The sequence below is a fragment of the Acomys minous genome (assembly GCF_964271855.1).
Source record: "Acomys minous genome assembly, chromosome: 19".
NCBI classification, from domain to species: domain Eukaryota; kingdom Metazoa; phylum Chordata; class Mammalia; order Rodentia; family Muridae; genus Acomys; species Acomys minous.
The window spans coordinates 11,912,228-11,928,275 of NC_140499.1; the positions used below are offsets into that span (position 1 = coordinate 11,912,228).

Sequence of the window (16,048 nt, forward strand, 5' to 3'; positions counted from 1 at the left end):
AGCCAGGTCAAGACCCCATCATAGGAAACAAGAAGCATTTAAAAGAGTTAATGCATAGTAGGACTCTGCCTTCCTCAAGATAAAATGTAGGACCTCTGCCTTCCCTTTGCAAAGCTGTAAGGACTTGAAGAGCTGACTCATCTTTCCCCTTGTGAACCTACCTTCTTTACCAGCCAGGGACATAAGCGTCACCTGAAGATGCCTAAAGAGAAGACACAATGGTATCTCTGTCCTCTGCACCAAGCAGGTGACAATGGAAGGACCACATTCAGAAAAATACAATTGTAAAGGTTGCACATCAGCTGCTGGGGGGCCGTTCCACTCACTGTCCTCGCCTGCCTTGAGAAAGCAGGTAACATCTCCGTGCCTCAGCTTCCTGTCCGTGGATGAGAACTGTAGCAGTTCATAGCAACTAAAGTAACTAAACGACATAGAGCACCACTAAACAGCAGATACTGCGATCCCCACAGTACCTCAGGAGAGAGAGATTTCACAGCAGAGCAGGGCCTGGGGAGGTGACCAGAATAAGATCATGCCACGGGGAGAACAGTTGGAGTATGTGCAGTTCACAGAGAAGCAGTATTGCCAAGAATGAACAGCTGCTTAAAAACATCTGGAAAAGAATCCAGAGCGTAGATGCAGGAGCAGTAATGGGACTCTGGGGAGACAGATTCCAGCTCAGATTAAGGAAACGTTCGACTAAGCAGAGCATCAACCAATAGGCTGGATCGTAGCCACAAGCTCCCTTCCGCTAGAGGCATTAGCCAGGAGCTTGGCAACTCCTCATTTAGTATATTCCAAGGGGACTAAGCACCTGACAGAGAGGAGAAGTGCGACTCTCAGGCGACAAAACGCTTCTGTGTCACTAACCGCAAGTAAGTGTTAAGTTATATAGTTTGGAGTGAGCACTATAAAGCATGCATTTATCTTCTTGGTGATTTGTCATCTTGTTTCTCCGGAACCTACTGTACCAATGCTAAGTAAATTTCATAGAATAGAGGTCCTGGCTGGGGACTCTGGGTGGATATCTACGGCATGTCCTCGGGTGGCAGCTACCTCTCCCACAGTGTCTTTTCATTGGTAGACATCTCTTCAAAAACACAGTGACCGTTTCCTGCGCTACAGCTGTTCTTCCATTTCCTTCCATTCCTTAATATATCTTGAAAGCAACCTTGGCCAGAGGGAGTTTGAGAGGACCTTTATTTTGGCTTGAAGTATCACTTTAAATATTTATTTAATTATTGTTTTAACTGGGGGTGGGTTATGTGCACATGTGAGTGCAGGTGCCTGCAGAAGCCAGAGCCAGCATTGGATTCTCTGGCTGTGGAGTTGCAGGACGTTGTGAACTGTCTGGCGTGGGTGTTGGGAACCAAACCTGAGTCCTCTGCAAGACCACCATGTACTCTTAGCCACAGAGCCATCTCCCCAGGCCAGGCCCACCATAAGTAATGGGAGAAAGAAGTCTGAGAACTTGCCTCATCTTCACCCTGAGCTCTGTCTGAATCCTTTGGAAATAAGAAAGTCCTCTGCAGAAGAGGCCTGGGTACCTGGTATGATTCGTCTTGCGTAGTCGCCACCCTACGTCTATGACTGGTCTTTTTCACAAAACTCTTCATTCCTTTTTGTGATATTTTTCCTAACAATCTTTTTTTTCTTAAACCATATATTTTTAATTGATATGTAGTAATTATATGTAACTAATAACTAGTTTTCAGTATGTGATGCTCAAACCAGGGCAGAACAGTCCCACCCCCTAGGGCACCGATCGCTGGCTTCTATTGGGGTTCTCAGGACTCCCTGGTTCTTTATAACATATAATAAGCCTGGTTCTATATAACATACAATAGACCATAATAACTTGATGCCTTTCTCATCCCACTCTTTACCCTAACCACACACGCTAAGCTCAGACTCTAGATGGAATGGTTGGCTCACAGCGCCTGGTGGGTGTGGTGAAAGAACGGCTTAGATTCCATTTTCCTGGAGGTTAAGAACGCCTGTGCGGCGGGTGGACCACTCGGGTGGTGAAGTGTTTGCCCTGCAAGCATGAGGACCTGAGCTCCTTGCCCCAAACCCATGTGAAGAAGCCAGGCATGGAGCCTGATCTTGCAATCCTAGCATGAGTGAGAGAGAAAGGAGGAGACAGGTGGATCACAAGTATTCCCTGGCCTGCCAGCCTAGCCTACCTGGAGAGTTCCAGGTTGGTGAGAAACTAAAAAAAAAAAAAAAAATTAAGGTGGCTGAGAAATGGCACCTAAAGTGCACCTCTGGTCTCCACACTCATATGCATTCCCCATGCAGTGGCGCGCACACACACACACACACACACACACACACACACACAAAGAAAAACTACACACACACAGAAAGAATGGTTATAATGTAAGTTATTTGATAATAATAATAAATTATAAATATAAATAATATATTTATAAATATATTTTTTTATTATTTATATAGTATGTAGTATACAAATTATATAAATAAAATATAAATATATAAATATAATACAATTTAATATGTAGTATAGTATTATATTAATATATGTTAATAATTTATTGTATTACACCAATATTATATAGAATATAAATAAAAATAAGTATATTATATTATATGATATATTAAAATATATTATATTTATATAAATATAAATAATAAAACTTGAGGTGGGTATTTTGGCATAGTTATATCAGAATGTCCTGATAGGCAAGCAAGCCAACCCAGTTAGGAGACTATCAAGTAACTCGGGAGAGGAGTGTGATGGAGCCACAGTCAAATGATCTGTGTTTGAATCCTGGTCCTTCCACTTAAAAACTTGAATGGCCTTGAGCAAGCAAGTTAATCTCTCTAACCCTCAGCCTCCTCTTCCACAAATGAGTGAGCACTAACCCATACCTGGTTGATAGGGTTATTTGCTTTCTCGTTGTTGTGACAACCTACCTGACAGCATCAACATAAGGGAGCAAGGGTTATTCTGACTCACAGTGCCGGGTCCACCAGGCAGGGAAATCATGGCGGCAGGAATTTGAGGCATCTGGTCATGTGGCATCCATAGTCAGGAAGCAGAGAGGTGCTCAGCTCCTGGTCAGCCCCCGAGCCACAGGATGGTATAGCCCACATTTAGCCTTGTGAAGGTGACAATCAAGTTGATTGATGGGATTCGTGTAAAACACAGGACCTGTTGCACACGTGGAAAGAGTGGAGAGCTTATTGTTGTGTTAAAAGTGACGTGGTCATAATTGTCATAGTTGTAGGTTCCAAAGCAACCCCAGGCAATAGACACCAACATTTAAATGTTCTGAGTCTTCAGTGCCTTATTTACAAGTATAAAAAATCAAATGAATGAATAAATACATGAAAAATAAATTTTAAAAATTAGAGAAAATTTAAAAACAAGCATAAAAATCACACTAAAACTCAAACCTTGGCTTAAAGCGTACACTGTGCCAGAAGTAGTATATATAGATAATTTATTCTTATTTTGTGTTTGTCCGTGTTTGCCTGCATGAATGTCTGTGTCAGAAGCCCTAGAACTGGAGTTACAGACTGGTTTGTCTGCCAGGTGGGTGCTGGGAATTTGAACCCGGTCCTCTGGATGAGCAGCCAGTGCTCGGGACCACTGGTCTATCTCTCCTCCTGCATCAATATGTTTTGTTTTGGGTTTTTATTTGGTTGGTTGGTTGGTTGGTTGGTTGGTTGGTTTAGTCTGGTTCTTCAAGACAGGCTTTCTCTGTGTAGCTCTGGCTGTCGTGGAACTCTGTACACAAGGATCCACATGCCCTGCCTGCCACCCACCTGGCACCCAGTGCCAGAAGTCATTTTATTTCATGTTGAAGTGCTAATACTTAGGGCACATTAGGGTAAATAAAATACATGTCGCTGGTAGAGATTTTAAAATGGCGACTCTGGCTCTCGCACTCCCGTTTGTCAGTTGCTTCTCTCTCAGGTACGATGAGGACACGTGGACAAAAGGCTGGCTGCTTGGACAGTGGGGAAAGGGCCGCTGCCTCCTGGCTTCTGTCTGGCTTGCTTACCTCTTCCTTTCCACGTGCCCAGCTCCATCTAGCCTGAAAGTGCCTTAGGAACTGCTCCATTTTTCTCAGAAAACAGCACTCTGGTCCAGGTTTCTGATGGCAGATGTTTGGGCTTCGTGTCCAGCCCATTTCCTTCCGGGGAAGAATTTACACTCATTCCTGCTGGTCACATTCCAGGCTCCCAACACATCTTTCTCAGAAGCTGGAGGCAAACACTGCAGTCTTCGTTGTCACTGATTAAGGAAGCTGGAATTCAGAGAGGGTGACTCTTCAGTACCTGTTACATGGCAAAGAAAGTGAGAACGTGGTGGCCCACGCCTATGATAGCAGCACTCCGGAAGCAGAGGCAAGTGGATCTCTGTGTGTTTGAGGTTAGCCTGGTCTACAAAGGGAGTCTAGGACAGCCAAGGCTACACAGAGAAACCCTGCCTCAAAAAAAAAAAAGAAAGAAAGAAAGAAAAGAAAAGAAAAGAAGAGAAAAGAAAAGAAAAAGAAAAAAGAAAAGCAAGAAAGGCAAAAAACATGAGACATGAAAGCAATTTCCTCTGTTCCTTGATGACTGCAGCCTCTTCCTTTGAGGAGTAAGTGTGGGCCGAGGAAGCCAAGGCCCCAAATTCTGCCAGCCATTCGTAGGTGGTTTCTCCTAACCCTTTGGACAGTAAGTTCCTAATTTAGAGGCCAGAGCTACATGCCACAGAACCCAGACAACCCGGCTTCTCTAACCGAACTCCTCCAAGGCATTTAAACCATTGCTGATTCCCTCAGTAGCTGAGCCATCATCTTCCAGACAATTGTGAGAATATAATTTTTTAAAAAGATGAAATGCTTAATTTAATATTTCTCAAGAGTTTGTCCCTGTAGAGTCAAACATTTGTGCAGGCTTTCCCTTGACCTGGAACCAGCAGAAAAGAAACATTCCCTTCTGCCTTTAACTTTAAATACAGTCTTGCAGTGCATCTAAATAAGTCTTAGAAATTAAAGTGCCCTTTTCCTCCCCTGCCCATTGCCCTTCCGGCTATAAAAAGCCGCACTGTTAAAAGAATGCTTGCTTCCTCCCTCCGGACTGATTTGCTTCTGAGTGGCCTTTTACCTGAAATTGGAAGAGAAACAATTCAATAACAAAACAAAACACACACTCTCAAAATTGGCATCTACAGGACCAGAGAGACAGCTCAGGAGCTAAGAGCATCTGACCCTTGTGCAAAGGACCCTGGTTCGGTTCCCAGTACTCACATTCCAGCTCACAGCTGTCTTTAAACTCCAGGTTTTGGTTTTGGTTTTGGTTTTGGTTTGGTTTGGTTTGGTTGGTTTTTTTTTTGGGGGGGGGGGTGGCCTTCTCAGGCAGTGCACACATGTGGTATGCATATAAAATACACAAACAGACACTTATACACATAAAATACAAATAAATTTTTTTTTAAACTTGGCATCTAGCTCAAAATATCTCTGCTATATCCTTCAACTTTTAACTGCTAGTACTTTGTGCTGTAGCGATAGCTGAACAGCAGTTAAGAGGACACACTGTTATCCCAGAGAACCTGAGACAATGCTAATAAGAGGTTGTTTTTATAGATTATAAAATCTCCTTGGTCAGGACAATGACACATCAATTAATTTTGCCTGTTCTCTATTTTAAGATAAGTAAATAGTTGTGGGTTTAATATAAACATCCACGTGCATGTAAATAGAGGGGCATAAACAGCAGCTGCACATAATTTAGCCCCTAACAATAACTCACAATGGATGTAAAAGACCACGCTAACATCCGCATTCTGTGCATGCAGACTGAGAGGAGGAGGAGGGGCTCGCCAGCTTGCACCAGCGTGGAGCTCCAAATCAGCCACCACCACCACCATCACCACCAGATCTCCTGGGCCCTTACCACCTTCTCCCTCAGCCAACAGGAGAATTCAAAGCAAAGCAATCGTCGTGCTCTTGGTAGAAAGACAGCCATGATGACAAATCCAGTCTGAGGCTGAGAACTCTGGCTTCCCCGGACCTGTGTAGGGGCATCACACATCCGAGCATGGTCAGTTCAGAGAGTTTACAGAAGAGGCTGTGGACAAGCCTAGTCACGTGACACTGTAACCGCTGTGGTGGGCACCTATGATACATATTACCTTGGCCCTAAAATATCTCTCACCAATCTGTTGCGACATCTAAAACTTGCCATGGTCACATCATTTTCTTCTCTTTGGAAAGAGGTTTAGAGACAGACAAAGTTACGTGGAAGGAAGAGAAAGAGGCTGACAGCAAGGCCGACTTCAACTCTGTCCTACACAGGTCTGTGGAAGTCATTTACCAAGATCAACAGTTACTTTTATTAGCCTTGCCATTGTTGCTAAATCTCCCCTCACCTGACTTCCCTGGCTATCCCAGGAGCATTATGGAGCACTTCATTGAAGAAATCAACAGACCATAAAGTAGAATTTATATTTCACCAAAGACAGATTCAAAGTTAACTAAGTCATAGGAACAGACCCTGATGGCAAATTTCCAAACAGGAATAAAATAATATTTTTCAGATAAAAGAAACCTTGACTCATCCTTTGAGTTTCCTTATGTTATAGATGAGGAACGGGAGAGAAAGAGCCTCCTGTTACAGAGAAATTCATGGTCAAGCCAATACTAATTCTACACTTTAATAATTTCTTCACTCCTTTCTCTTGGAAAAATTAAGATGTGTTATTTAAGTTTATGCCCTCTCTTAGTTACTGTTGTGTTTCCATGGTAAGACACTATGACCCAGGCAATATTTACAAAAAGAAGGCATTTAACTGGGGGGCTTTCCATAGTTTCAGAGGGTCAGTCCATGGTCATCGTGGTATGAAGCAGGCAGGCATGGCACTAGAACAGTACCCGAGACCTTTATATCCTGACCCACGGGCAGGAAAGAGACTGAGCCTGGCATAGGTTTTTGGTACCTCAAGTCCTACATCCAGTGACACATCTCCTCCAACAAGACCACGCCCCCTAATCCTTCCCAAAACCGATCAACTAATTGGTGACTAAGCATTCTAATATATGAGCCTAAGAACCCCATTATCATCTGAAGCATCACATCCCCTTACATTACTGCCACCCACTCCTGTTCTGACCACTTTTATTTCTTGTGGGTTTTCTTTTTTTTTGGTCACTGCTGTTGTTATTGTTTTTCTACTGTCCTCTCAAATTTCATGTGGTGAAAAATGTAGTATTGGGGGAACAAATAAGCATGGAGCTACAATATTCGGTGAACGGCTTTTCTTCCTTTGGTGCAGTGTTGGGTGTGTGGTTTCCTTTGCAAAGACATGAGGATGAGAGGGCTTTGGCTTTGGAGGACTACCTTGGAGTAAAATTCTGCTTCACACTGCTTTGTACTACGTTGCCCGGAAAACGTTGCTTCTCTGAGTATCAGTCTTCGTTCTGGTAAATAGAGAGAGCTCCTTGAGGACTCCTGGTTAGAACTAGACGAATGTGTTGGTGACACAGTTGTATAGGAGCACTTCAGTCTTCATGTTTGTCACTGTCGTGTCCAGTTCTCTATAAAGAGCTCTTACTAGAACTTGTTCCCCTTGGTTCTCAGCTGAAATAGTTGTACTAGTTAATACTGGCTTAGAGAACGCATGGTAGACCCAGCACGCATGTGTCATTGGCATCAATCTAACCAGCTCACATGAGTCATGAGCAGGTTTTCCTTACAGCAGCTGCGTGTGCGTTGGTGCTCAACAGAGTGAGATGTTTAACAATTAGGCTGGTTTTAAATGTCTGGCATGGAAGGAATCAAAATGAACAGCAGTTGTGATTATCCACTTGAAGAGCTCATTAGGAAATGAATTATGGAATAGTGGATTAATTAAGATCATGTAGAAATGCGTTTTCCACTTCTGAAGAGAACTTTTTAAAGAAGATATAAATCACACAGAATGGCTTGATGTGGCCAGTTTGAACAAAAGTCTGCCATTTCCCAGCCTTGCCTGAGCCCCTGCTGAATGCAGACAGCACGTCCGACCATCCCTGTGGCCTCCCTGCCGACATCTGTTATAACTCCCATATTCTTGATGAGGAGCTGAGGCTCAGGGAATTTAACAGCGTATTTAAGCAACATAATCACTATACAAGGCTCTGAGACTTCGACTTGAATCTCACTTCAGAGTTCTTCCTACTGGGCCTCGAGATGGCCATCTCTGATGGACATTGAGACTGTTGAAGTGATACTAGGCATGCTTCCCTCTGCATGAGTCTCTTCTCAAGGACAGCGATGCAGCGCAGCCTCTGACTTGACCTGTCCCCTCTTATGGACTGAGAACGCTGTAAGAGGGTTGGTGGTGTATGCTATATTCATCAATACATCCCCAACACCAGCCTCAGCGCCCGCTGCGTAGTTATGTCATCAGTGCACACGTCAGATGAAGAACTGAAGGCTGAGTTAAATAAAAGAATAGAGGTCAACCAGGTCGTCTCTTGCAGATGGTATAGGCAGGAGGAAGGGACACATTTTGGCCTTAGTCATACAGGGACAGAATGACACTACCCCCAAAGCTACTGAGTAAAAGCTCATTATGAGCCAAGCGAAGGACAGGCATGCTCTCTGACTTGGGCTGGCATCCTTCCAAAACACAATGATATGAACAATGCTTTTCTATATGTCACAGAAGAGAGATCACAAGTGTCCACCAACTGTCTCCAGGTGCAAGGCTCCAGGCATGGTCTCCCAGCTGTTAAAAAATAATAAATAAACAAACAAACAAACAAACTTACGTGAAAACATGAGAAATGCTTTGACACTTGTTTGATTTTTGTCAAGGAGGCGACAGCACTCAGCTTCCTCCTGACTCTACCATCGGCAAGAGATGCTCGGGACCGAGGTTGGCGGTCCTTGTGACTTGAAGAGCACAGTGCTTAGGGCAGGAATGGTGTCATAGTGTCCACAGCAGGCAGTAGACTGAAGTATGCAAGATATCTTAATCAATATTTGGCAAATAGACACCTAAATAAATGAGCTAAAATAAAATACATAGTTTAGTTGATTTTGGAGGCAAACAGCACAATGATATGTTTTAAAATTACTCTTGATAAATAATGTTTTCTAAACTAAACCACTTGATCTGAAATTACTACCATACATTTGGCTTCTCCTTCAAAGGCCCTGGAGCCAAAACAACTCAACCCTTACAAAGAGAACGTATAATTTGCTGTCTGCAAAGATAAAGCCTCACACATTAGATGCAACCCTAAAAGCCTGTGCTTAGAGTGACCCTTTGCATTGCCACTGTGATGTCATTAGTGTGATGATTTTATGCAAGATTAAGCATGTAATTATGTGTTAAATGGTTTCCTTGGCTCCTGCTTGCTCATTCAATACTGCAGAGTGCATTAAGAGTGTCCTATAGATACAGCTCCGGGCCACTGATGTTCCAAAACTGCTTCCTGTCGGCTCTTTCCCAGCTCCATATCTCACTCACACTTGCAGCTGTAGCCTCAAGGCTCAGCACTGTGAGCTTCTAACACTGAGAAGCCACAGCATGGAGAGGTCTCGTAGAACAACTCCAGCAGAAGCTTCTAGAATGTCTTTCACTTAAGTAAATTCAGAACTAAGAGGTTGCAGAGGGATTTCACACATTGGCTACCCATAAGAATTGCTCTTGAATGCTGAGCCATCTCTCCAGACTGTGGCACCAGAAGTTTTCAGTAGTTCTCCCTAGATGTCCCCAGCATACGACCAAACTCAGTGGCACTGTCTGCCTAGTGCTCCTGCTCAGGACAAGTGTCAGAGCTTAGTGCTAATGAAGAAGCGCTTTGGGTTTTGCCTTCTCAATAGTGCTTCTGACTGCCACTGGCCCCATAGGACAGGAAAGAATCGATTTGCTCCATGAGCAGGTACAAAACAATTTTTAAGCTTAGTAATGGGGAGGCAAACTAAAGAAAAGTAATGTGTAGAATGTGCCTATAAAACATGCCAAAATACTTGAGGTCCTCCTGCATGCTTTGTTTACTTATCTTCCAAGCCACCAGGTGGCAGGAATTATTCCTTCCGTGTTTACACCCAAACTCGGAGCTGTTAACTGGCTTGTACAAAGTCACACAGTTGGAAGATGGAGATGCCAAGAGGCACACAAGCACCTGGACCATCTGATGCTCATGCTCATCTTCTTAGGCCATGCTGCCCTTTCTAAAAAATCCGTATTGAGTGAAAAGTCAGCCAGCAACCTAAACTTCCTGTCTACGTTAATGAGAGGAAACATGGCAGTTCGAAGAGAATCGTGGAAGATGCACAGGGTGGGGCTGCGATGCAGCTGAACTGGCAGAGTGCTTGCCTGACATGCATAAGGCCCTGAGTTAATCCCCAGGATACAAAAGCCAACTGTGGTGGCACACACTGGTCATCGCAGCACTCAGGAGGCAGAGGCAGGAGACTCAGAAGTTCAGGGTCATCTTCTGGTACACAGCTAGTCTGAGGCTAGCATTTGTCTAGATAGGTAGATAGATAAATAGATAGATAGATAGATAGATAGATAGATAGATAGATAGATAGATAGATGAATGAATGAATGAATACATTAATAGATAAATTAGAAGGTACAGGACACCCGAAGCTAAGGGAAGGATTGAGGAGATGCCAGCTGTATACTACCAGAATATGCTGCCAAGGCAACCATCACAATTTCTGATGGTCCCTTAGGCTGTCAAAGCAGCAGAGCCATTTACTGCCAACTGTGGACTTGGCACATCAGGCACAGACCCACTGCAGATGCTGCCATCCTACCTAGCAAGGAAGAGAAAGTGTGTACAGACAGGAGTAGCGTGCCTTGTCAAGTCCCAGGAGTGGAGACAAGGGAGCGGCTCAGGGCCATCAGAGAAAACTCCGAGGTACATCTGAGGTGGCTACCCAGTATGGAAGTGAGGCAGAAATGATGATGGTGGACTCGGACATGGAAAAGACCTTCAATCAATTCCTGAGACAAGGAAAGTACCCAACTCTTGCTGACTCCCTGCTCTCTTGGAAGGCTGAGAAATAGGTCTTTGTGTGTAGATGTGTGTGTGTGTGTGTGTGTGTGTGTGTGTGTGTGTGTGTGTGTGTGTGCGAAGTCAGATGCAGGAGCCACCCTCTGGAGTCTTCTCCCTTGTTATTTAACACAGGCACTTTTATTTTCCTAGAACTTGCAAAATAGGCTAGCATATCCCAGGGCTCAGCCTCTTCCCAGTTCCCCAGTGCCGGGGTCACAGACCCACACCACTATGCTTGCCTTTTCACATGGATACCAGGAAGCAAGTGCAGGACCTTGTGCTTACAGCACGTTTCTGACTGAGCAATCATTTCCCTGTCCAGAACCCTGCAACCCTGAAGTAGTGCTATGTGGTGGTCCCCCTGGCTGGGTCACTCAACGGTGCAGTAGACCCAGTTCTCCCCCAGACCACAGCCCAGCATAGCTGCTTCTTCACATGGGATTCCAAACTGCAAACATTTGCAGATTTCTTATACTCCTCTGCCACCTCACTGATGACAACCCAGAGGAAATGCTCCTGCCTCAGTGGGGAGAGCTGGATTCCTCAGCTGTCTCCCCGCTGGGAGGGAATCTTGCAGGCAGCCTCCATCGACACAGTGTGAATTCTGAGCCTGGAGATAGTTTCTAACCTCCACAGAGTCTGTATACTATGGTCTTTAAGAAACAGAGACTCCCTTTCATTTTAAATAGCAGCAAACTTATAATGTTTTTTTTAAAAAAAAAACACTTTGTCTTCATGAAAGAAAACTAGGTAGAAAGCTTCAAATCTGCTTATTGGAATAACCTCAGCAGTCAGGAAGTCCTTTCTGATGGGTTGCAGACAGTTAATTAGAATAAACATCTTTAATTTCCTTTTTCTGCATCAACTTAAAACAGCAGAGCCAAGGTGCCTTCTAAAGCAGTGACACCCAGTAGTCACAAAAGTCCCCTGAGGACATCAGGTCACTGCAGCCTCTTCATTTTCACTTATTTCAATGTGTCTGTTATGTCTGGCCAATAGCCGATGGTGTGGCAGTGCCGACTCACTCACTGTGCCCCCCCACCCCCAAACTGGGTGGCTTTTCTTTGTCTTAGGCTCCCCTATGCTCCCACCACTTTGAGGGGCCAACCAGAGAAGCCAGGGGAGTCTACACTGAAACACCATGACAAAAGTGCAGGCCAAGTCCATTCTTACGGTGTCACACATTCAACTTACAGCCAATGGTCCTGATCCGGGGGCTACCTAGACTCAGAGTGGGTTTTGTTCCTGTTATAGTTCCTGCCTTCCAGGGTGTGGCTTTATACTCCTGGATGCTGAGGTCACAGGTGTACCACATCCAGCCTAGATTCAGTTCCTGCCCTTCCTCCATCTGTGGAGGGAATCGGTCCAGGTGAGTCATCACAGCCATCCTTTATCCTAGAAGACCAAGAGAGACCTCTGCCTCCGCACTGGTGACTGACCTCTGGGCCTTCACTCTCTTCACTCAGAAGAGCCCAATTTCCAGGCCTGTCCCTATAAACCCAGCATGTGGTGGCCAGCCATATTCTTAGATTCATTCTTCAATGTGCCAAATGCCAAAATAGCGGAACTGAGAAAGATCTTAAATGATTTGTCTCCCATGGATACCAGGGAGGGGTGGACACAGATGTTAACGATAGCACTCAGCTCTAGAAAGGTCAAGTGACTTTATCAAGGTCATACAGACAAAAAGCCAAGCTATTCTTTCGAGCCCTTGCTGCTGAGTGTTGTCTTCAGTACTGGCCTCACCCTAGAGCTCCTTGGACATTCGGAGTTCTGAGCCCCACTCAGATCCATTGACTCAGCTTAGAGAAGTCCTGGGCTCATCACGGGTCACTGCAGAGACAATGAGAACTTACGAAAAACGGGAACTTGGAGCATGGTTTATGGTTCCCAAATGTAACCAGGGGCTGGGACACAACTTAGGGGTAAGGCACTGCTCTGCATGTAAGCAGAAAATAGCTTTGGTTATCTTGAGATTACATCACTATCCACTCTTCCGGTTTCCATGGTATGACTTAATATGTGGCTATGGTTTCATGCTTTGTGAATAGATCGCATGTACGGAGCACCAGGCATGTGATAGGGAATACAGTATACAGTAACTAATACTATTTCCAGACTCATGTCATAGTCATCATTAATATTAGTCCTTATTGTCCATGTATGCGGAAGGGGTCACTTTTCACCTCTCCTTGTGTTTCATGCTAAGTATCATTTAACTTTCATGATATACTGTTGTCTTTATGATAGTTTGTGTTTTTGTCTCTCTAGAAAAATTATTAAGTAGAGGGCTAGAGAGATGGCACAGAGAGAATCCAAGTTTGGTTCCTAGCACCCACATCAGGCGGCTCAGAACTTCCTGTAACTCCAGCTCCAGGAGATCTTATGCCCCCTTCTGGTCTCTGGGCACCTACCCCCAGCAACTGATAGAAGCAGATGCCGAGATCCACAACTGAACATTAGGCAGAGCTTGGGGAACCCCTCGGACGGGGTGGGGGAAGGACTGTGGGAGCCAGAAGGGTCAAGAACACCACAAAAAAACTTACAGAATCAACTAAAGCTGGGCCCATAAGGGCTCACAGAGTCTGAACGCCAACCAAAGAGCATGCATAGGATGGACCTAGGCTCTCTGCACATGTGTTACAGATGTGTAGCTTGGTCTTTTGTGGGACTCCTAACAGCGGAAACAGGAGCTGTCTCTAACTCTATTGCTTGCCTTCACTCCTGCTGGGTTGCCTTGTCTGGCATCAATAGGGGAAGATGTGCCTAGTCTCTCTGCAATATACCAGGGCTGGTAGACATCTATGGGAGGCCTCCCCTTTTCTGAAGAGAAACAGAGAAGGAGTGGAGAGGGGAGGGGGTGGAGGGACAGAACTGGAAGGAGAAGAGGGAAGGGAAACTACAGTCAGGAGGTAAAAGCCTGGGATTGTTTAAGATAGCCGACCCTCTGAGCTGTGGCTGTTGACACAGAATTCCCGCTAACCCCAGTGTGTCCTCTGCAGGTCTTTCTGCCGCTCTCCCAGGACTTCCACAGTGAGGAAAGGAGCTGCAGGACCAACATCCTCTAAGATGTTTATATGGACCAGTGGACGGACCTCTTCATCTTACAGACACGATGAGAAACGGTAAAGCACTGGACCCTGGGTGCTCTTGACAGGCTTTAACGGAACACAAGGTGATAAGGCAGTGAGGACTGTGTGGTAGATAATTTATATTCAGGGAGAGGCTTTCCTTTTCACCTGTTCTACCTCCCAAATGAAAGACACAGAGATTTTTATTAGAGATTTCTCAACAAGCTTTAAGCTCAATAACTGGACAGATATGCTTTCGTACTAATTCTCTAAGCTAGTCTGCTCTGTCTCTTCTTAGTTTTTTTTTCTCCCTCCCCACGATCCCTACCTGAGACCCCAACTCCAGAACAGAAGCTCCGCCTACCTTTCTTCTGCCCAGCTACAGGCTGTTCAGCTTCTCTGTTAAGCAATAAGAAATTATTGGGAAGCAAAGCAACACTGATCAGAGTACATGACAATGCACACATCCAGACTGCAACCAGACCTCGGGGCACAGAATTCAATATGTGTACACATAGAGCACCAGACCAAGCCCCAACAGGACTATGTTGGCTACTCTCCTTGTTGCTGTGACAAAGAACTTGAGAACAACTTAAGAATGGAAGGCTTTACTTTGGTGCACAGTTGGAGAGCACAGTCCATCACGGTGGGGGAAACATGGCGGCAGGAACGTGAGGCAGCTGGTCAACTTGCACTTGTAGTCAGCAAGCAGACGCTGCCTGGCTTTTAATCTCCTTATTCAGCCCAGGAGCCCAGTCTCTGAGATGGCGCTGCTACATTCAAAGTGAGTCTTTCGTCCTGTGACCACTAGTTTTACGTCACCTTGTCACAAACTTGAGCCATTTGGGAAGAGGAAACCATGACTGAGAAAATGCCCCCACCAGATTGGTATATAACAGAAAATGCCTTCATTTTATGCCAGAGATGTATTTCCATGGTTGTTATAAAGCCTGTCGTGATGAACCATCACAGAAACTGAATTTCATGTTTTAAAATTGGGGAGGGGCTCTGCACCACAGGGCTGGGGCTTCAGACGCTTTGGCCTTCGGCTTCCATCTCTCTTACTTGTTCACTCACACCCAGTGACTTTGCAAGACTGTTGCCTGTCAGGAATGCCCTCGCATGCTCACATACCCACATACTCACCAACCCTTTCCTTCTCTAGTCTCAGCTCTACCTAAAGATACACACACAGAACTCAAACCCTGCTCCCAGCCTCACTCTCCTCTTTACCCACTCAGACTTTGCTTTGTTGTCTAGGGAACTTCTAAAGCCTTGCACTGTGCCTGGGACATAGTAGACACTGAACACATTTTGACTCAATGGATGAGCGTTGCGTTTCTAGGCACCAAGCATATGGCAAGAGGAAGGCTGAACCTTCAAGAGGGCTCAGGGAGGATTGACAGGTTCAGAGATCCCTCAGAGTACTAACCAGAACAACTGAAGGGCGGGGACACATGAGAGGAGAAAACAGCAGGAGGGCAAGGTCACATGATGCAAAAGCAAATGGGTTGTACAGTGTGTGTGTGTGTGTGTGTGTGTGTTGTTGTTGTTGTTGTTGTTGTTGTTGTTGTTGTTGTTGTTGTTGCAAAAGTGGAGGTCACTGGTTGATATTGGGTGTCTTCTTAAATTTCTTTCCACCTTTGTTTTGGAGATATGGTCTCTCACTGAGTCCAGAGTTTAATGGTTGGCTAGACTGGTTAGCCAGTTGGCTGCCTGTCTCCACTCCATACCCACTGCTATGTTTACACATGTGAATCACTGTGCCCTGCTGCTCATATGTGGGTGTTGGGGATCTGATCTAAAGCCCTCCTGCTTCCCCAGAAGGCACTTTACCCATGGAACTGCCCGCCCCCAGGCTCTCCAGAACTGTTGTTAAATATTTATTTCCCTCCATTTGTTACCAGTGGTAGGAGTCTGAGCCCAGTGTATCCAAGTTCTTGACTTCTTATCCAA

The 16,048-nt window shown here is 45.0% G+C and overlaps 1 protein-coding gene across 2 annotated transcripts in view; it reads left to right on the forward strand.

Moving 5' to 3' along the window:
* The window catches only part of KCNMB2 (potassium calcium-activated channel subfamily M regulatory beta subunit 2), a 288,389-nt gene that overhangs the window by 233,898 nt on the left and 38,443 nt on the right, over positions 1–16,048 (forward strand). For both annotated transcript variants that reach the window (XM_084769843.1, XM_084769842.1), the window contains exon 2: positions 14,024–14,146. In XM_084769843.1, the coding sequence (XP_084625969.1) occupies positions 14,091–14,146 (56 nt within the window). In that variant the 5' untranslated portion in view covers positions 14,024–14,090. The remainder of the gene's footprint in view (positions 1–14,023; positions 14,147–16,048) is intronic.